This window comes from Neodiprion fabricii, unplaced genomic scaffold (genome assembly GCF_021155785.1).
Source record: "Neodiprion fabricii isolate iyNeoFabr1 unplaced genomic scaffold, iyNeoFabr1.1 ptg000084c, whole genome shotgun sequence".
Lineage (NCBI taxonomy): Eukaryota > Metazoa > Arthropoda > Insecta > Hymenoptera > Diprionidae > Neodiprion > Neodiprion fabricii.
In genome coordinates this window covers 1-23,639 of record NW_025791626.1, presented here as the reverse complement: position 1 = coordinate 23,639, position 23,639 = coordinate 1, and the positions used below count along the sequence as shown (strand labels likewise).

The 23,639-nt window shown below is 16.6% G+C and overlaps 4 protein-coding genes across 4 annotated transcripts; 3 read left to right on the top strand and 1 right to left on the bottom strand.

Annotated features, from left to right (window-relative positions):
• Window positions 1-8,156: 8,156 nt before the first annotated feature.
• LOC124187550 (cytochrome c oxidase subunit 1-like) lies at window positions 8,157-9,327 on the top strand (the record flags this gene model as incomplete). Its single annotated transcript, XM_046579702.1, is given in 1 exon segment — window positions 8,157-9,327. A coding segment is annotated over 1 exon segment (981 nt), but the record flags the coding sequence as incomplete, so codon positions are not given.
• Window positions 9,328-9,505: 178 nt separating this feature from the next.
• Window positions 9,506-10,197, top strand: LOC124187555 (cytochrome c oxidase subunit 2-like). The gene is given in 1 exon segment (XM_046579706.1): window positions 9,506-10,197. A coding segment is annotated over 1 exon segment (660 nt). The 5' UTR covers window positions 9,506-9,520; the 3' UTR covers window positions 10,181-10,197.
• Window positions 10,198-13,239: 3,042 nt separating this feature from the next.
• Window positions 13,240-14,502, bottom strand: LOC124187557 (NADH-ubiquinone oxidoreductase chain 5-like; the record flags this gene model as incomplete). Its single annotated transcript, XM_046579709.1, is given in 1 exon segment — window positions 13,240-14,502. A coding segment is annotated over 1 exon segment (1,161 nt), but the record flags the coding sequence as incomplete, so codon positions are not given.
• Window positions 14,503-16,895: 2,393 nt separating this feature from the next.
• On the top strand, window positions 16,896-18,122 carry LOC124187552 (cytochrome b-like). The gene is given in 1 exon segment (XM_046579704.1): window positions 16,896-18,122. A coding segment is annotated over 1 exon segment (816 nt). The 5' UTR covers window positions 16,896-16,974; the 3' UTR covers window positions 17,791-18,122.
• Window positions 18,123-23,639: the final 5,517 nt, after the last annotated feature.

The following is a 23,639-nucleotide window of genomic DNA, read 5'->3' as shown; positions in this document are numbered from 1 at the left end:
AATAAATGATAATAAATTTACTTCCATACCTATCCAAGCACCAATTCATGATGAAGAATTAATAGTAATCAAAATACCAAAAATTAATATTAAATAAAAATATTTATTTAAACTAATTAATTGTATAAATTTTTTAAAAAAAATTAAATTTATCATTAAAAATTACAATAATTTATAATATAAACTATAAAAGTAATTATAATATTACATAATTTATTCTATCAGAATAACCCTTTTTCAGGCATTTTATATAAAAAGAAAAAAATTAAAATTTTTATCTATGAGATATGAACCCATTAGCTTAATTAGCTTATCTTTTTAAATTAATATAATAGAATATAAATGGAGGTAATTAAGTTAAATAATTTAATAAAATAAAAAATGATTTATTTAAATAAATTATTTTTCTTAAATTAAAGAATAATTAATTTTTAAAAAATTAAAAATATGAAATTAAATAAATAATCATTTATCTATCTGTATGTTTTCTTAAAAGTTCATAATAAGTTCTAATCCATTGTATAAATGTTCCAAACTACAAATCATCAAGTAAATTAGATGGCATTTTCTTAATGAATAATATTTTTATTTTAATTAATATGTGAGCAAATAATTAAAAAATATATAGGATTTTTCTAATAATTATATATAATTTGAAAAATTTAATTAATGTAAAAAAAAAATTTTTTTTAAAATTTCTCTTTTTTTTAAGAGTAAATTAAAAATTATAATATATATATATATATATATATATATATATACATACATTTATATACATACATTTATATACATATAAATATATACACATACATAAATATACATAAATATAATAGAATATAAATGGAGGTAATTAAGTTAAATAATTTAATAAAATAAAAAATGATTTATTTAAATAAATTATTTTTCTTAAATTAAAGAATAATTAATTTTTAAAAAATTAAAAATATGAAATTAAATAAATAATCATTTATCTATCTGTATGTTTTCTTAAAAGTTCATAATAAGTTCTAATCCATTGTATAAATGTTCCAAACTACAAATCATCAAGTAAATTAGATGGCATTTTCTTAATGAATAATATTTTTATTTTAATTAATATGTGAGCAAATAATTAAAAAATATATAGGATTTTTCTAATAATTATATATAATTTGAAAAATTTAATTAATGTAAAAAAAAAATTTTTTTTAAAATTTCTCTTTTTTTTAAGAGTAAATTAAAAATTATAATATATATATATATACACACATACATACATTTATATACATACATTTATATACATACATTTATATACATACATTTATATACATACATTTATATACATACATTTATATACATACATTTATATACATACATTTATATACATACATTTATATACATACATTTATATACATACATTTATATACATATAAATATATACACATACATAAATATACATAAATATAATAGAATATAAATGGAGGTAATTAAGTTAAATAATTTAATAAAATAAAAAATGATTTATTTAAATAAATTATTTTTCTTAAATTAAAGAATAATTAATTTTTAAAAAATTAAAAATATGAAATTAAATAAATAATCATTTATCTATCTGTATGTTTTCTTAAAAGTTCATAATAAGTTCTAATCCATTGTATAAATGTTCCAAACTACAAATCATCAAGTAAATTAGATGGCATTTTCTTAATGAATAATATTTTTATTTTAATTAATATGTGAGCAAATAATTAAAAAATATATAGGATTTTTCTAATAATTATATATAATTTGAAAAATTTAATTAATGTAAAAAAAAAATTTTTTTTAAAATTTCTCTTTTTTTTAAGAGTAAATTAAAAATTATAATATATATATATATACACACATACATACATTTATATACATACATTTATATACATACATTTATATACATACATTTATATACATACATTTATATACATACATTTAAATACACATACATAAATATACATAAATATACATAAATATAATAGAATATAAATGGAGGTAATTAAGTTAAATAATTTAATAAAATAAAAAATGATTTATTTAAATAAATTATTTTTCTTAAATTAAAGAATAATTAATTTTTAAAAAATTAAAAATATGAAATTAAATAAATAATCATTTATCTATCTGTATGTTTTCTTAAAAGTTCATAATAAGTTCTAATCCATTGTATAAATGTTCCAAACTACAAATCATCAAGTAAATTAGATGGCATTTTCTTAATGAATAATATTTTTATTTTAATTAATATGTGAGCAAATAATTAAAAAATATATAGGATTTTTCTAATAATTATATATAATTTGAAAAATTTAATTAATGTAAAAAAAAAATTTTTTTTAAAATTTCTCTTTTTTTTAAGAGTAAATTAAAAATTATAATATATATATATATATATATATATATATATATATATATATATATATATATATACATACATTTATATACATACATTTATATACATACATTTATATACATACATTTATATACATACATTTATATACATACATTTATATACATATAAATATATACACATACATAAATATACATAAATATACATAAATATACATAAATATACATAAATATACATAAATATACATAAATATACATAAATATACATAAATATACATAAATATACATAAATATACATAAATATACATAAATATACATAAATATAAAATAATTTAATAAAATAAAAATGATTTATTTAAATAAATTATTTTTCTTAAATTAAAGAATAATTAATTTTTAAAAAATTAAAATATGAAATTAAATAAATAATCATTTATCTATCTGTATGTTTTCTTAAAAGTTATAATAAGTTCTAATCATTGTATAAATGTTCCAAACTACAAATCATCAAGGTAAATTAGATGGCATTTTCTTAATGAATAATATTTTTATTTTAATTAATATGTGAGCAAATAATTAAAAATATATAGGATTTTTCAATAATTATATATAATTTGAAAAATTTAATTAATGTAAAAAAAAATTTTTTTTAAAATTCTCTTTTTTATTAGAGTACATTAAAAATTATATATATATATATATATATATACATTTATATATATATATAATTTATATAATACATTTATATACATACATTTATATACATACATTTATAACTACATTATATACATACATTTATATACAATTTATTACATACATTTATATACATACATTTATATACATACATTTATATACATACATTATATACATACAATAATACATACATAAAATATACATAAATATACTAAATATACATAAATATACATAAATAATAATAGAATATAAATGGAGGTAATTAAGTTAAATAATTTAATAAAATAAAAAATGATTTATTTAAATAAATTATTTCTTAAATTAAAGAATAATTAATTTTTAAAAAATTAAAAATATGAAATTAAATAAATATCATTTACTATTGTATAAATAATCATTTATCTATCTGTATGTTTTCTTAAAAGTTCATAATAAGTTCTAATCCATTGTATAAATGTTCCAAACTACAAATCATCAAGTAAATTAGATGGCATTTTCTTAATGAATAATATTTTTATTTTAATTAATATGTGAGCAAATAATTAAAAAATATATAGGATTTTTCTAATAATTATATATAATTTGAAAAATTTAATTAATGTAAAAAAAAAATTTTTTTTAAAATTTCTCTTTTTTTTAAGAGTAAATTAAAAATTATAATATATATATATATATATATATATATATATATATATATATATATATACATTTATATATATACATTTATATATATACATTTATATACATACATTTATATACATACATTTATATACATACATTTATATACATACATTTATATACATACATTTATATACATACATTTATATACATACATTTATATACATACATTTATATACATACATTTATATACATACATTTATATACATACATTTATATACATACATTTATATACATACAAATATATACACATACATAAATATACATAAATATACATAAATATACATAAATATACATAAATATAATAGAATATAAATGGAGGTAATTAAGTTAAATAATTTAATAAAATAAAAAATGATTTATTTAAATAAATTATTTTTCTTAAATTAAAGAATAATTAATTTTTAAAAAATTAAAAATATGAAATTAAATAAATAATCATTTATCTATCTGTATGTTTTCTTAAAAGTTCATAATAAGTTCTAATCCATTGTATAAATGTTCCAAACTACAAATCATCAAGTAAATTAGATGGCATTTTCTTAATGAATAATATTTTTATTTTAATTAATATGTGAGCAAATAATTAAAAAATATATAGGATTTTTCTAATAATTATATATAATTTGAAAAATTTAATTAATGTAAAAAAAAAATTTTTTTTAAAATTTCTCTTTTTTTTAAGAGTAAATTAAAAATTATAATATATATATATATATATATACATTTATATATATACATTTATATATATATACATTTATATACATACATTTATATACATACATTTATATACATACATTTATATACATACATTTATATACATACATTTATATACATACATTTATATACATACATTTATATACATACATTTATATACATACAAATATATACACATACATAAATATACATAAATATACATAAATATACATAAATATACATAAATATAATAGAATATAAATGGAGGTAATTAAGTTAAATAATTTAATAAAATAAAAAATGATTTATTTAAATAAATTATTTTTCTTAAATTAAAGAATAATTAATTTTTAAAAAATTAAAAATATGAAATTAAATAAATAATCATTTATCTATCTGTATGTTTTCTTAAAAGTTCATAATAAGTTCTAATCCATTGTATAAATGTTCCAAACTACAAATCATCAAGTAAATTAGATGGCATTTTCTTAATGAATAATATTTTTATTTTAATTAATATGTGAGCAAATAATTAAAAAATATATAGGATTTTTCTAATAATTATATATAATTTGAAAAATTTAATTAATGTAAAAAAAAAATTTTTTTTAAAATTTCTCTTTTTTTTAAGAGTAAATTAAAAATTATAATATATATATATATATATATATACATTTATATATATACATTTATATATATACATTTATATACATACATTTATATACATACATTTATATACATACATTTATATACATACATTTATATACATACATTTATATACATACATTTATATACATACATTTATATACATACATTTATATACATACATTTATATACATACATTTATATACATACATTTATATACATACATTTATATACATACATTTATATACATACAAATATATACACATACATAAATATACATAAATATACATAAATATACATAAATATACATAAATATAATAGAATATAAATGGAGGTAATTAAGTTAAATAATTTAATAAAATAAAAAATGATTTATTTAAATAAATTATTTTTCTTAAATTAAAGAATAATTAATTTTTAAAAAATTAAAAATATGAAATTAAATAAATAATCATTTATCTATCTGTATGTTTTCTTAAAAGTTCATAATAAGTTCTAATCCATTGTATAAATGTTCCAAACTACAAATCATCAAGTAAATTAGATGGCATTTTCTTAATGAATAATATTTTTATTTTAATTAATATGTGAGCAAATAATTAAAAAATATATAGGATTTTTCTAATAATTATATATAATTTGAAAAATTTAATTAATGTAAAAAAAAAATTTTTTTTAAAATTTCTCTTTTTTTTAAGAGTAAATTAAAAATTATAATATATATATATATATACACATACATTTATATACATACATTTATATACATACATTTATATACATACATTTATATACATACATTTATATACATACATTTATATACATACATTTATATACATACATTTATATACATACATTTATATACATACATTTATATACATACATTTATATACATACATTTATATACATACATTTATATACATATAAATATATACACATACATAAATATACATAAATATACATAAATATACATAAATATACATAAATATACATAAATATACTAGAATATAAATGGAGGTAATTAAGTTAAATAATTTAATAAAATAAAAAATGATTTATTTAAATAAATTATTTTTCTTAAATTAAAGAATAATTAATTTTTAAAAAATTAAAAATATGAAATTAAATAAATAATCATTTATCTATCTGTATGTTTTCTTAAAAGTTCATAATAAGTTCTAATCCATTGTATAAATGTTCCAAACTACAAATCATCAAGTAAATTAGATGGCATTTTCTTAATGAATAATATTTTTATTTTAATTAATATGTGAGCAAATAATTAAAAAATATATAGGATTTTTCTAATAATTATATATAATTTGAAAAATTTAATTAATGTAAAAAAAAAATTTTTTTTAAAATTTCTCTTTTTTTTAAGAGTAAATTAAAAATTATAATATATATATATATATACACACATACATTTATATACATACATTTATATACATACATTTATATACATACATTTATATACATACATTTATATACATACATTTATATACATACATTTATATACATACATTTATATACATACAAATATATACACATACATAAATATACATAAATATACATAAATATACATAAATATACATAAATATACATAAATATAATAGAATATAAATGGAGGTAATTAAGTTAAATAATTTAATAAAATAAAAAATGATTTATTTAAATAAATTATTTTTCTTAAATTAAAGAATAATTAATTTTTAAAAAATTAAAAATATGAAATTAAATAAATAATCATTTATCTATCTGTATGTTTTCTTAAAAGTTCATAATAAGTTCTAATCCATTGTATAAATGTTCCAAACTACAAATCATCAAGTAAATTAGATGGCATTTTCTTAATGAATAATATTTTTATTTTAATTAATATGTGAGCAAATAATTAAAAAATATATAGGATTTTTCTAATAATTATATATAATTTGAAAAATTTAATTAATGTAAAAAAAAAATTTTTTTTAAAATTTCTCTTTTTTTTAAGAGTAAATTAAAAATTATAATATATATATATATATACACATACATTTATACACATACATTTATATACATACATTTATATACATACATTTATATACATACATTTATATACATACATTTATATACATACATTTATATACATACATTTATATACATACATTTATATACATACATTTATATACATACATTTATATACATATAAATATATACACATACATAAATATACATAAATATACATAAATATACATAAATATACATAAATATACATAAATATACATAAATATACATAAATATAATAGAATATAAATGGAGGTAATTAAGTTAAATAATTTAATAAAATAAAAAATGATTTATTTAAATAAATTATTTTTCTTAAATTAAAGAATAATTAATTTTTAAAAAATTAAAAATATGAAATTAAATAAATAATCATTTATCTATCTGTATGTTTTCTTAAAAGTTCATAATAAGTTCTAATCCATTGTATAAATGTTCCAAACTACAAATCATCAAGTAAATTAGATGGCATTTTCTTAATGAATAATATTTTTATTTTAATTAATATGTGAGCAAATAATTAAAAAATATATAGGATTTTTCTAATAATTATATATAATTTAAAAAATTTAATTAATGTAAAAAAAAAATTTTTTTTAAAATTTCTCTTTTTTTTAAGAGTAAATTAAAAATTATAATATATATATATATATATATATATATATATATATAATATAAATAATATATAAATTAAATTTTTAATTTATATAAATTATAATTTATAAAAAATTTTAATAAAAGAAATTTTAATTTCATAAATAAATTTACAATTTATCGCCTAAATTCAGCCATTTTATCAAATATTGAATAAATGATTATTTTCAACTAATCACAAAAATATTGGCACATTATATTTTATATTTGGAATCTGATCAGGAATACTAGGATTATCTTCTAGAATAATTATTCGTATAGAACTAGGAACACCCTCATCATTTATTGGTGATGATCAAATTTATAACATAATTGTAACATCCCATGCATTCTTAATAATTTTTTTTATAGTTATACCCATTATAATTGGAGGGTTTGGAAATTGACTAATTCCTCTAATACTTGGAGCCCCTGACATAGCTTTCCCCCGAATAAATAATATAAGATTTTGACTATTACCTCCATCATTAATCTTACTAATTTCAAGAAGATTAGTAGATTCAGGGACAGGGACAGGTTGAACAGTTTACCCCCCTTTATCAAGAAATCTTGGACACTCAGGACCCTCTGTTGATTATACAATTTTTTCTTTACATATAGCAGGAATTTCATCAATTCTTGGAGCAATTAATTTTATTTCTACAATAATTAATATACGACCAAAAGGAATAAGATTTGAACAAATACCTTTATTCGTTTGAGCAGTAAAACTAACAGCTATTCTTCTTTTATTATCTCTTCCAGTTCTAGCAGGAGCAATTACAATATTATTAACAGATCGAAATATAAATACAACTTTTTTTGATCCTTCAGGAGGAGGGGATCCAATTCTATATCAACACTTATTTTGATTTTTTGGACACCCAGAAGTTTATATTTTAATTTTACCAGCCTTCGGAATAATTTCTCATATTATTTCACAAAAATCAGGAAAAAAAGAAACATTTGGAACTCTTGGAATAATCTACGCAATAATAACAATTGGATTATTAGGATTTGTAGTTTGAGCACATCATATATTTACTGTAGGTATAGATGTTGATACACGAGCTTACTTTACCGCTGCTACAATAATTATTGCAATCCCTACTGGTATTAAAATTTTTAGATGATTAGCAACACTATATGGATCTAAAATAAATTTTAGATCATCAATACTATGAACATTAGGATTTATTTTTTTATTCACAATAGGAGGATTAACAGGAATTATACTTTCTAACTCTTCAATTGATATTATTCTACATGATACATATTATGTTGTTGCACACTTTCATTATGTCTTATCTATAGGGGCAGTATTTGGAATTATAGCAGGATTTATTTACTGATATCCATTATTTACTGGGATAACATTAAATATAAAATGATTAAAAATTCAATTTACTATTATATTTTTAGGAGTAAATATAACTTTTTTTCCACAACATTTTTTAGGGTTAAATGGAATACCCCGACGTTACTCTGATTACCCAGATGCATTTACAATATGAAATATTATTTCAACAATTGGGTCAATTATTTCTTTTATTAGAGTATTATACCTAATTTTTATTATTTGAGAAAGAATGTCAACACAACGGCAAATTATATTCATAGAAATTACAAATTCATCTATTGAATGAAAACAAAAATTTCCTCCTTCAGATCATAGATATGAAGAAATTCCAGGAATAACAAAAAAATTCTATTATGGCAGAAAAATGCATTGGATTTAAACCCCATAAATAAAGTTTTAAACTTTTTTTAGAAAATGATAACCTGATCAAGAATAAATTTTCAAAATGCCAATTCACCTATCATAGAACAATTAATCTTTTTTCATGATTATACTATAATTATTTTAATCTTAATTACTGTATCAATTTTATATTTAATATTAACTATAATATTAAATAAATTTACTAATAAAAACCTTTTAAATAAACAAAATATTGAAATTATTTGAACAATAACTCCTTCAATATTATTAATCTTTATTGCTATGCCATCAATTCACCTACTATACTTAACAGATGAAATTAATAAACCCCTAATTACAATTAAAACAATTGGACATCAATGATACTGAAGATATGAATACTCAGATTTCAAAAATATTGAATTTGACTCTTATATAAATAAATCAATTAATAAAAATTCTTTTCGTTTATTAGATGTAGATAATAACACAATTATTCCCTTAAATACACAAATTCGAATGATTGTTAGATCAAACGATGTAATTCACTCTTGAACAATTCCTAGACTAGGGAAAAAAATTGATGCAATTCCAGGTCGATTAAATCAAATTAGATTATTAATCAAACGACCAGGTTTAATATTTGGACAATGCTCAGAAATTTGTGGAGCCAATCATAGATTCATACCAATTGTTATAGAAAGAATTCCAATAAATTATTTTTTAAAATGAATCAATTCATTTTAATTCATTAAGTGGCTGAAAAGCAAGCAATGATCTCTTAAATCATTTTATAATATATTAGCAAATATTCTTAATGAAAAGAATTAATTTATTAAAATAATAGTTAGTCAAACTATAAATATTAGAAAAATTCTAATATTCTTTTATTCCACAGATATATCCTATAAATTGATTATTTTTATTTACAACTTTTACTATTCTTTTTACTACAATTATTATTATAGCATATTTTAGAAAAAAAAATTTTTTTAAAAAAAAATTCGATAAATTTTTTAAGAAAAAAAAATTTGGTTTCTGAAAATGATAATAAATTTATTTTCAATTTTCGACCCAACTTCAACTTTTTTTCCTAACCTAAACTTAAATTGATCAAGAACATTAATTGGAACATTCCTATTTCCATCAACAACTTTTTGACTAATTATATCACGAAAAAATATTTTATGATGAAAATTAATATACATTATTCATTCGGAAGTAAAAATTTTATTAGGTAATTTTAAAATTAACAGAACATTAATTTTTTCATCTTTATTTTTATTTATTTTATTTAATAATTTTATAGGTCTTTTTCCTTATATTTTTACTAGAACTAGACATTTATCAAATAGAATTACATTATCATTATCTTTATGATTAAGACTTATACTATTTGGGTGACTTAAAAATATAAATCATATATTTACCCATCTTGTTCCTCAAAACACACCAAATGCATTAATACCTTTTATAGTATTAATTGAATCAATCAGAAATTTAATTCGTCCCTTAACACTTGCGGTACGATTAACAGCAAATATTATTGCTGGTCATTTACTAATAACCTTACTAAGAAGAATTGGTACAAAAATTAATATATTATCCTCATCTATTTTAGTAGTTAGACAAATTTCCTTACTAATTTTAGAATTCGCTGTTTCAATTATTCAAGCTTATGTTTTTATAGTACTAATTACTCTATACTCTAGAGAAGTAAACTAAATAATGTCAAATAAAAATATATCATTTCCTCAACATCCATTTCATTTGGTTAATTACAGACCATGACCTTTATTAGGATCATTAGCTGTAATAATTCTACTTTTAGGTTCTATTAAATGATTCAATTTCAAATTAAAAAATATATTAATATTAGGAATTCTAATCACCATTTTAATTATAATTCAATGATGACGAGACATCATTCGAGAAAGAACCTTTCAAGGATTACATACATCAAATGTAATAACAGGAATAAAATTAGGAATAATTTTATTCATTGTTTCGGAAATTTTTTTCTTTTTATCTTTTTTTTGAGCTTTTTTTCATAGATCCCTCTCACCTTCAATTGAAATTGGAAGAATATGACCTCCAAAAAATATTACACCATTTAACCCTTATGATATTCCTTTATTAAATACAATTATTTTAGTTTCTTCAGGGGCTACAATTACATGAGCCCATCATAGATTAATAAATAATATAAAAAAAGAAACACTAAAAAGAATATTATTAACAATCATTCTAGGTATTACTTTCTCAATACTACAATGATATGAATATTTAGAAGCACCATTTACAATAGCAGATTCAGTATATGGATCAACTTTTTTTATTGCTACAGGATTCCATGGAATTCATGTCCTAATTGGTACAACATTTATTACAATTAACTTATTTCGAGTATACTTAAATCATTATTCTAATTTTCATCACTTTGGGTTTGAAGCAGCCGCATGATACTGACATTTCGTAGATGTAATTTGACTTTTCCTTTATATTTCTATTTACTGATGAAGAACATACTAATATATTTATATAATATAACTTAAGTATAATTGATTTCCAATCAATAAGTCTAACAAAATTTAGTATAAATAATTAAATTAATACTTAATACCTTAATAATAATTATAATAATTACTATTATTATATTAACTATTTCAATAATCTTATCAAAAAAAACATTTTATGAATTAGAAAAAAATTCACCATTTGAATGTGGATTTGATCCAAAAGGATACCCACGTATATCATTTTCTATTCGTTTTTTTCTAATTGCAGTTATTTTTTTAATTTTCGATGTAGAAGTAACATTAATATTACCAATAATTATAACCTTAACAATTTCAAATATAAAAATTTGACTATTTATAGTATCATACTTTATTTTAATTTTATTACTAGGATTATATTACGAATGAAAATTTGGGGCACTAAACTGAATTTAAATCTACAAAGTTGAAATAAAATTTATATTCAGTTTCGGCCTGAAATTATAGTTATTTATTAATAACTCTACTTTATAGGATAATAGTTAAATATAACATTTGATCTGCATTCAAAAATTATTAATATAAATTAATTTATCTTAAATAATTTATATTAAAATTAATTGAAGCCAAAAAGAGGCTTATTATTGTTAATAATAAAAATGAATAAAAATTCCAATTAAATAGAAATATAAAATAAAAAAGCTTCTAACTTTTTATTAAATGATTAAAATTCATTTATATTTCTAATTTATATAGTTTATAAAAACATTACATTTTCATTGTAAAAATAAATTATTTAATTTTATAAATTAAATGTTTAAAGATTTAAATAAATCATCATATTATCTTCAATAATATACTTTAAATTTTAAGCTATTTAAACATTTATAATATAAAGAAATAATAAAAAAATAAAAAAGCAAATAATAAAAATAAATTTAAAACATTATTAAAATAAAAAATTAATAAATCTATAAATATATAAAAATTTTTTATAAAAATTATAATTATTCTTCTTTTATAAAATTCTAATCAATTTTGATTAAAATTTAAAGTTAATTCTTTGTTTATAAATATAATATTTTTAATTAAACCATAAGTAGAAATTACAGGTAAAAACCATATTGTTCTAAAAAATATATTTAAAAAATAAAACTTTAACTTAAACATTTTAACATTTAAATAATAAATAAAAAATCCAAATAATATACCTAAAAAAATAATCAAAATTGGTAAAATTTTTATATAAAAAGGCAAAATAATGACATATGTATAAGGAAAAATTAATCAACTAAATATAGAACCCCCTAAAATTACTATTAATATCATAAAATATATTGAATTATTTATATAAACATCATAATCATTTAAATAATTTAATCTAACTATATTATATCAACCTAACATAGAAAAATAAATCAAACGAAAAGTATAAGAAACTGTTAAAAAAGTCGAAACAAAAAAAATAAATATAATAAATATATTATAATTTAATATTAAAACTATTTCTAAAATTATATCCTTAGAATAAAATCCAGCTAAAAAAGGAAACCCACATAAAGACAAATTAGAAAAATGAAAACAAATAGAAGTAAAAGGTATTTGATTAAATATTGAACCTAATAAACGAATATCCTGAAAATTATTCAATCCATGAATAAAAACTCCTGAACATATAAATAATAATGCTTTAAAAAATGCATGTATTAAAAGATGAAAAAAAGCTAAAAACTTAAATCCTAAAAATAAAATTCTTATTATTAAACCTAATTGTCTTAAAGTTGATAAAGCAATAATTTTTTTTAAATCAAATTCAAAATTTGCATTTAATCCAGATATAAATATAGTTAATCTAGATAATAATAAAAATATAATAATAAAATTCTCTCTATTAAATAAATTTTCAAATCGAATTAATAAATAAACCCCTGCCGTTACTAAAGTAGAAGAATGAACTAATGAAGATACAGGAGTAGGAGCTGCTATTGCTGCAGGAAGTCAAGAAGAAAAAGGAATTTGAGCACTTTTAGTAAATGAAGCAATCAAAATCATTAAAGTAATTACTATTATAAAAGAATTATATTTTAAAACATCTATATAAAAATAAAAATTTCAACCTCCAAAATTTATTATTCAAGAAATTGATAATAATAAAAAAATATCACCAATACGATTAGAAATAACAGTTAATATACCAGCATTAAAAGACTTAACATTTTGATAATAAATTACTAAACAATAAGAAATTAAACCTAACCCATCCCAACCTAATAAAATACTAATTAAGTTTGGACTAACAATTATTAATATCATTGATACAACAAATAAAATTACCAATATAATAAATCGATTCAAATTTAAATCATTTATTATATAAGAATTTCTATATAAAATTACCAAAGAAGAAATAAATAAAACTGTTCTTATAAAAATTAATGATATCCAATCAAATAAAAATGTTATCACTACACAAGAAGAATTAATTTCAATTAAATTATACTCAACAAAATAAACTAAATCATATAATAAAAAATAAATACTTAATATAAATAAAAATAATCTAATAAAAAAAATTATAATAAAACTAAATAAACAAATATTTAATATAAAAATAATTTAAAAACTAAATTTAATTTTCTTTGACACCACAAATCAATATTTTAAATAAACTATTTAAATTAATTTATATTCAAATAATAAAAGATTCTCTGTTTAAAATAATTAAATTTAAAGGAATTCAATGTAATATTAATAAAATGTACTCACGAACATTACCTTGAGAAAATGAATAAAAAAAATAATTTATTTTACCATGTTGAGTAAAAGAATATAAATATAATGTATAACAAGCTCTAAAAAAAGATAAAAAAATGATTAATAAAAAAATTATTTTACTTCATATAACTAATCTATTGATTAATATAATTTCACCTATTAAATTTAAAGAAGGAGGAGCTGCTATATTTGAAGAACATAATAAAAATCATCATAAACATATTCTTGGCATATAATTTATTAAACCTTTATTAATAAATAATCTCCGACTTCTTAAACGTTCATAAATAATATTTACTAAACAAAATAAACCTGAAGAACATAAACCATGAGAAATTATTAACAAATAAGAACCATAAATTCCCCATCTTATTAAAGTCAATAAACCAGATAATATTATTATTATATGAGCAATTGAAGAATAAGCAATTAAAGATTTTAAATCAACTTGAAATATTCTAATTAAACTAATATAAATTCCCCCTATTATTCTCAAAACAATCAAATAAATATTAAAAAAAATTCCTATATTAATTAAATATATATAAACTCGTAACAAACCATATCCCCCTAATTTCAATATAATAGCAGCTAAGATTATTGATCCACAAACAGGAGCTTCTACATGAGCTTTGGGTAATCATAAATGTATAAAAAAAATTGGTAATTTTACTAAAAAAGCAAAAATTAAAAATACAAATAAATAAAAAGAATAAACTTGAAATAAATTTTCCACAGAAAAAATATAATTTAAATTTTTAAATTCAAAAAATAAATAAATAATTCTTAATAATAAAGGTAAAGAAGCAAATAAAGTATAAAATAATAAATGAATACCTGCTTGAACCCGATCTAATTGATTACCTCAACCTAAAATTAAACAAAAAGTAGGAATTAATCTACATTCAAAAAAAAGATAAAATAAAAATAAATTATTTACAGTAAAAGTCAAAAATAAAAAAAAAATTAAAAAAAATATTAATAAAATAAAATAATTTAAATAAATTTTTAATTCATAAATAAAGTATCTTGATATAATTATTAATGCTCCAATTCATAAAGTTAATAAAACTAAACCAAAAGATAAATTATCACACCCCAAAAAAATATTTATACTCTTAAATTCAAATCTATAATTTCCAGAAAATATAAAAAGAAATCTTAAAAAAAATAAATTAAACTGAAAAAATCAAAAATTATTTTTTGAAACTATAATTAAAAATAATAAATAGAAATAAAACTTTATCATTAAAAAATATTTAAAACCTGAAAATAATCATTACCATGTAAACGAATTATATAAATCAAAATAGATAAACCCAAAACTCCCTCACAAACTCTAAAAATTAAAAAAATTATAATAAAATATATCTCTAATATATATATATTTAAAAATAAAATTAATATTAAATATAATATTAAAATAATAAATTCAATTCTTAATAAAACTATCAATAAATGAAACCGATTTAATCTTAAACTTAAAAATCTAATTAAAAATATAAAATAAACAAAATAATAAAAATCTATTAAAATAATAAATTATATATATATATATATATATAATTTCAAAAAAAGAAAAAATTTCCTATCATTAATCTCCAAAATTAATATTTTAATAAACTATTTTTTGAAATTTTTATATTAAATAGTTTTAATAGTTTATTTAAAATATTGATTTTGTAAATCAGAGAAAAAAATTTTTTTTTAAAACTAATTAATATAAATTTATTTTAATTAATTAATTACAAAAATTTTCATACTACTTATATTAATTAATACTATAATAATATATTTAACAAAAACCCCATTTACAATGGGATTAATTTTACTAATCCAAACATCTTTAATTTCTGTAACATCAGGAATATTAAATATAAGATTTTGATACTCATATATAATTTTTTTAATTTTTTTAGGAAGATTATTAATTATTTTTATTTATGTATCAAGATTAATCTCAAACGTAAAATTTCTTTTTAATAAGTGAATAATAGTAAACATTATCATAATTATTTTAATATTCTTATTAATAATTAATTATAATAAAATAAATTTTACATTTGAAGATACAATAAAATTATCTCATATTGAACTAAATAAAAATATAATAACTAAAATATCATTAAACAAATTATTTAATAAACCAAATTTTATTATTTCATTTATAATAATAAATTATTTATTTATTACACTAATTATTGTTGTAAAAATTTCTAATATCAATTTAGGATCTTTACGGAAAACTTTTTAATGTTACCTTTACGTTTAAAAAATATTTTATTAAAAATCATAAATGGATCATTAGTAGATTTACCAACACCATCAAATATTACAACAATATGAAATTTTGGTTCATTATTGGGATTATGTTTAGTAACCCAATTAATTACAGGTATTTTTTTAGCTATACATTATACACCAAATATTCAAATAGCATTTGATAGAATTATTCATATTTACCGAGATATTAATAATGGTTGAATAATCAAAAATTTACATGCAAATGGTGCTTCCATATTTTTTATCTGTATATATTTACATATTGGACGAGGAATATTTTTTGGATCATTTAACTTTAAACCGACTTGAATTACAGGAACAACAATATTATTATTAACTATAGCAGCCGCATTCTTAGGGTATGTTTTACCTTGAGGACAAATATCTTTTTGAGGAGCTACTGTAATTACTAACCTTCTATCAGCAATCCCATATTTAGGAGAATTCTTAGTACAATGATTATGAGGAGGATTTTCTATTAATAATGCTACACTAACACGATTTTTTACTCTTCATTTTATTATTCCTTTTATTATTGTTATAATAACAATTATTCATTTAATATTCCTACATAACACAGGATCAAGAAACCCTTTAGGAACTAATAGTGACATTGATAAATTACCATTTCAACCCTATTTTTTATTAAAAGATATTGTAGGATTTATTTTAATATACTTTATTTTAATTTATATTATTTTAATAAATCCTAATATATTAGGAGACCCAGATAATTTTACTCCTGCTAATCCTATAATTACTCCTCCTCATATTAAACCTGAATGATACTTTTTATTTGCATATGCAATCCTACGGTCTATCCCTAATAAATTAGGGGGTGTAATTCTTCTTTTAATATCTATTTTAGTATTATTAATTATACCTTTTTATAAAATAATAAATTTCAAAGGATTAAATTTTTACCCATTTAGACAATTTCTATTTTGAATATTTATTAGAATTGTATTAATACTAACATGAATTGGAATAAGACCTGTAGAAAATCCATTTATTATTGTTGGTCAAATATTAACATTAGTATACTTCTTTTATTTTTTAATTTATCCCACATTAACAAAAATATGAGATGTTTTATTAAATTAAATTAAACCAACAAATCAATGAACTTGAATAAGTTTATGTCTTGAAAACATAATATAAAAGTTTTAAATCTTTTATTGATTTAAACTTAAATAATTAAATTTTTAATATAATTTATAATAAAAAACAATAAAATATAAATTTTAAACCCATAAATAAAATTAAATAATTTAATGAAACAGGTAAAATTTTTTTTCAAGCCATTATCATCAACTTATCATAACGTAAACGAGGCAAAGTTCCTCGAATCAAAATAAATAAAAATCTAATAAAAATAATTATTAAATAAAAAATTAAACTATGTAAATCACCTCCTAAAAATATCAAAACAAATAATATACTTATAAATAAAATTCTTGAATATTCAGATAAAAAAATTAATGAAAACCCGACACCTCTATACTCAATATTAAACCCAGAAACCAACTCAGACTCCCCCTCAGAAAAATCAAAAGGTGTTCGATTTGTTTCAGCTAAACAAATAATAAATCAAACTAAATTTAAAGGAAAAGTTAAAAAAATAAATCAAATAAATTCTTGATATAAACTAAATAAAATTATAGAATAACCTTCAATTAAAAATAAAATTGATAAAATTACTATAACTAAACTAACTTCATAAGAAATTGTTTGAGCAACAGTACGTAATATACCCAAAAAAGAATATTTAGAATTTGAAGATCATGCAGAAATTATAATTGGATAAACTCCAATACCTAAACAACATAAAAAAAAAATTAAACTAAAATCAAATGAATAAAAATTAGTAACATAAGGTATTGTTATTCAACAAATCAATATTAATATTAATATAATTAAAGGAGATAAAAAATAAGGAAAAAAATTTGATATTAAAGGAATAGAAAACTCCTTAGAAAATAATTTAATAGCATCAGAAAATGGCTGTAAAACACCAACAATTCTAACTTTATTAGGCCCTTTACGAATTTGAATTAAACCTAAAACTTTACGCTCCAAAAGAGTTAAAAAAGCTACACTAACTAATACTATAATAAGTAAAATTAATCTTCTTAAAAAAACTATAATCAATTCATTAATATAAATTACTAATTGTATAATAAAATATACATAAATAAATTCTAAATTTATTACATTAATCTGCCAAAATAGTTAAAAAATTTAATAAAATTCATTTTAAATAAAATTATAATAATTCAAAATTATGGTCCTCTCGTACTAAAAATTTTTAATAAAATTAAGGATAGAAACCAACCTGGCTTAAACCGGTTTGAACTCAGATCATGTAAAATTTTAAAGGTCGAACAGACCTAAATTTTCAAGCTTCTACACCCAAAATAAATTTTAATCCAACATCGAGGTCGCAATTTTTAATGTCAATAAGAACTTTAAAAAAAATAACGCTGTTATCCCTAAGGTAATTTAATCTAATAATCTAAAACATAGGATCAAAAATTCATTAATTAATGTAAAACAAAATAAAAAGTTTATTAAATTTAATTATCACCCCAACAAAATAATTATATTTATTTAATAAAAATAAATTAATTAATAAAATAAATTTAATTATAAAACTCTATAGGGTCTTCTCGTCCTCTAATAAAATTTAAGCTTTTTAACTCAAAAATTAAATTCAATAATTAATAATTATAAGACAGTCTTAATCTCGTCAAATCATTCATTCCAGTCCTAAATTAAAGAACAAATTATTATGCTACCTTTGCACAGTTAGAATACTGCGGCTATTTAAAATTTTCACTGAGCAGATTAGACTTTTTATATTTATCAAAAAGACATGTTTTTGTTAAACAGGCGAATTAATTTTTTGCCGAATTCCTTATAATTAACTTTCATATAAATTTATATTTATAAATAATTATAATATTTACTAATTTAATCATCATTTAAATTAAATAATTATTAATTAAATTATTTTAATAAAAAATTAAATTAAAACTAAAATATATATATATATATATATATAATTTATAAAATTATTACAATTTTCAAATTAAAACTAATTCTAAGCCTAAAATATAATTATATAATTTAAAACCAATTATAAAATTAAGAATTAAAGCTAATCCCTTAAAACTTTTATATCAAAAACAATTATTTTTATTAATTAAAATAATTAATAATGATATTTAAATTAAATTTATTTATCAAAAAACTAGATAACTTAAAAAACGAAAAACATTTCATTTCTATTTAAAAATTAAAAATAATTATTAAACATTAAAAATAATTTAAAATTAAATAGATCTTTTCAATTCGAGAAAAATATTAATTTATATTATTTTTTTAATTAACCCTGATACACAAGGTACAATAAATAAAATATACTTTTTGAAAAATTTTATTTTTCAAAATATTTCAAATTTCTATCAATATACAATTAAACTATAATTTAAATTATTTTTTCTTTTAACAATACTAAAATTATAAATTTAATAAAAATATTTTTATTAATAAAAAAATTTTAAATATAAAAAATATAATTTATTAATTTCAAATTAAGTTGAATTAAACAACTATTTAATTTATTGTAAATAAAAAAATCCTTCTAAGTAATTTGAATTCTAAATACACTTTCCAGTATATTTACTTTGTTACGACTTATCCCATTTTATAATGAGAGTGACGGGCGATTTGTACATATTTAATTCTTAATTCAAATAAATATAATTTTAAATTTTACTATTAAGTCCAATTTTAAATAAATATTTCAATTTAATATCCAAAAATAAAATTTTTATTGTAATTCATTTAAACTTTAATATAAGCTACATCTTGATCTGAAATAAAATTTCTATAAAATTTAATGAAAATTAATAATTTTAAAAAAATATTCTGTTAACGAAAATAAATAAACTCAATTAATTAAAGTAAGATTTATCGCGGATTATCGTTTAATAAACAAATTCCCCTAATTAGTTTTAAATACAGCCAATTTTTTTAATTTTAAAGAACATAACTATTAATTATTAAAATATAATATTAACATCTAAAATAATAGGGTATCTAATCCTAGTTTAAATCTTAGATTTCATAAAATAATATATATATATATATATATATATAATCAAAAAATTTTATTTCACCATAAAATTATTTTTAATTAAATATAAATAAATTAATACAATTTATTAATTAAAAATATTAATTTGTATAAAACGTTTAACCGCTACTGCTGGCACAATTTTTTTGTCTATACTTTTATATTATTTATAATTCTAAATTTCTTTAATTATTAAAATTAAATGCTGCAAAAAAATTATTTCTAATTAATTAAAAAAATACATGCAAAAAAATAATAATACTAATATAAAAACCAAAATCAAACTTTAATAAAAATAAATAAAAATTATAATATATATATATATATATATATATATATATATATATTATTTAGTGTAATAAGCACAAAGATTTTTGAAATCTTTAGAAATAGTTTAATTCTATTATTAATAAAATAAGATTTAAAAACAAATTTTTATTTAAAACTTTGAAGGTTATTAGTTTAATTAACTTAAAATCTTAATTTTATAGTTAAATGTATAACATTAAATTGCAAATTTAAAATTATAAAAATTATTAAAATTTTTCAAATTATATATTAAAATATAATATAATAAAATAAATTATTAATATAATAAAAATATTAAATAAAATAATTATAAAAAAATAAAAATTAAATATAAAATTATTTAAATTTAATTTAAATATTAATTTTAAATATAATAAAGAAGGTAAAATTAAATTTATATAATAAAATAAAACAACTAATGTAAAAATAATAAACATCAAACATTCAATAAAAAATTTATTATTTACTATTAAAATAAAAACAAAAAACTTTGGAATAAAACCAAATATAGGTGGAATACCAGCTATTGATATAAATATTATTATAACTATAAACTTCATAAAATATCTTATATTATTAAATTTATAAACTTGATTCAAATAATTTATATTAAAGTAACTAAAAAAAATACAAATTATTAAATTATTTAAAGAATAAATTATTAAATAGATTAATAAAATATAAAAATCAATTAATATTGATATAAATATCCAAGATATATGATTAATAGAAGAATAGGCTATAATTAATTTTAATGAAATTTGGTTTAATCCCAATAATGAACCAATAAACCCAGACAAAATTATTGATATATAAATAATTAATCTATTATTAATATTGATTAAAATAAATAAAGGAGCAATTTTTTGAATAGTTAAAATAAAAAAACAATTTAATCATCTAATATTATTAATAATCTTAACCAACCATCAATGAAATGGTCTAGCTCCTAATTTTAAAATTAATCTAATTTGTAGTAAAATCATAAAAAAATTTATATTTATAAAAATTAAACTCATTTTTATTATTAAAATTCTTATAAATAAAAAAGAAGAAGCACCAACTTGAATAATATAATATATCATTGAAGAATTATAAAATTTAGATAATTTATTTCTACTATTTATTAATAAAGGAATAAATGATAATAAATTTACTTCCATACCTATCCAAGCACCAATTCATGATGAAGAATTAATAGTAATCAAAATACCAAAAATTAATATTAAATAAAAATATTTATTTAAACTAATTAATTGTATAAATTTTTTAAAAAAAATTAAATTTATCATTAAAAATTACAATAATTTATAATATAAACTATAAAAGTAATTATAATATTACATAATTTATTCTATCAGAATAACCCTTTTTCAGGCATTTTATATAAAAAGAAAAAAATTAAAATTTTTATCTATGAGATATGAACCCATTAGCTTAATTAGCTTATCTTTTTAAATTAATATAATAGAATATAAATGGAGGTAATTAAGTTAAATAATTTAATAAAATAAAAAATGATTTATTTAAATAAATTATTTTTCTTAAATTAAAGAATAATTAATTTTTAAAAAATTAAAAATATGAAATTAAATAAATAATCATTTATCTATCTGTATGTTTTCTTAAAAGTTCATAATAAGTTCTAATCCATTGTATAAATGTTCCAAACTACAAATCATCAAGTAAATTAGATGGCATTTTCTTAATGAATAATATTTTTATTTTAATTAATATGTGAGCAAATAATTAAAAAATATATAGGATTTTTCTAATAATTATATATAATTTGAAAAATTTAATTAATGTAAAAAAAAAATTTTTTTTAAAATTTCTCTTTTTTTTAAGAGTAAATTAAAAATTATAATATATATATATATATATATATATATATATACATACATTTATATACATACATTTATATACATATAAATATATACACATACATAAATATACATAAATATAATAGAATATAAATGGAGGTAATTAAGTTAAATAATTTAATAAAATAAAAAATGATTTATTTAAATAAATTATTTTTCTTAAATTAAAGAATAATTAATTTTTAAAAAATTAAAAATATGAAATTAAATAAATAATCATTTATCTATCTGTATGTTTTCTTAAAAGTTCATAATAAGTTCTAATCCATTGTATAAATGTTCCAAACTACAAATCATCAAGT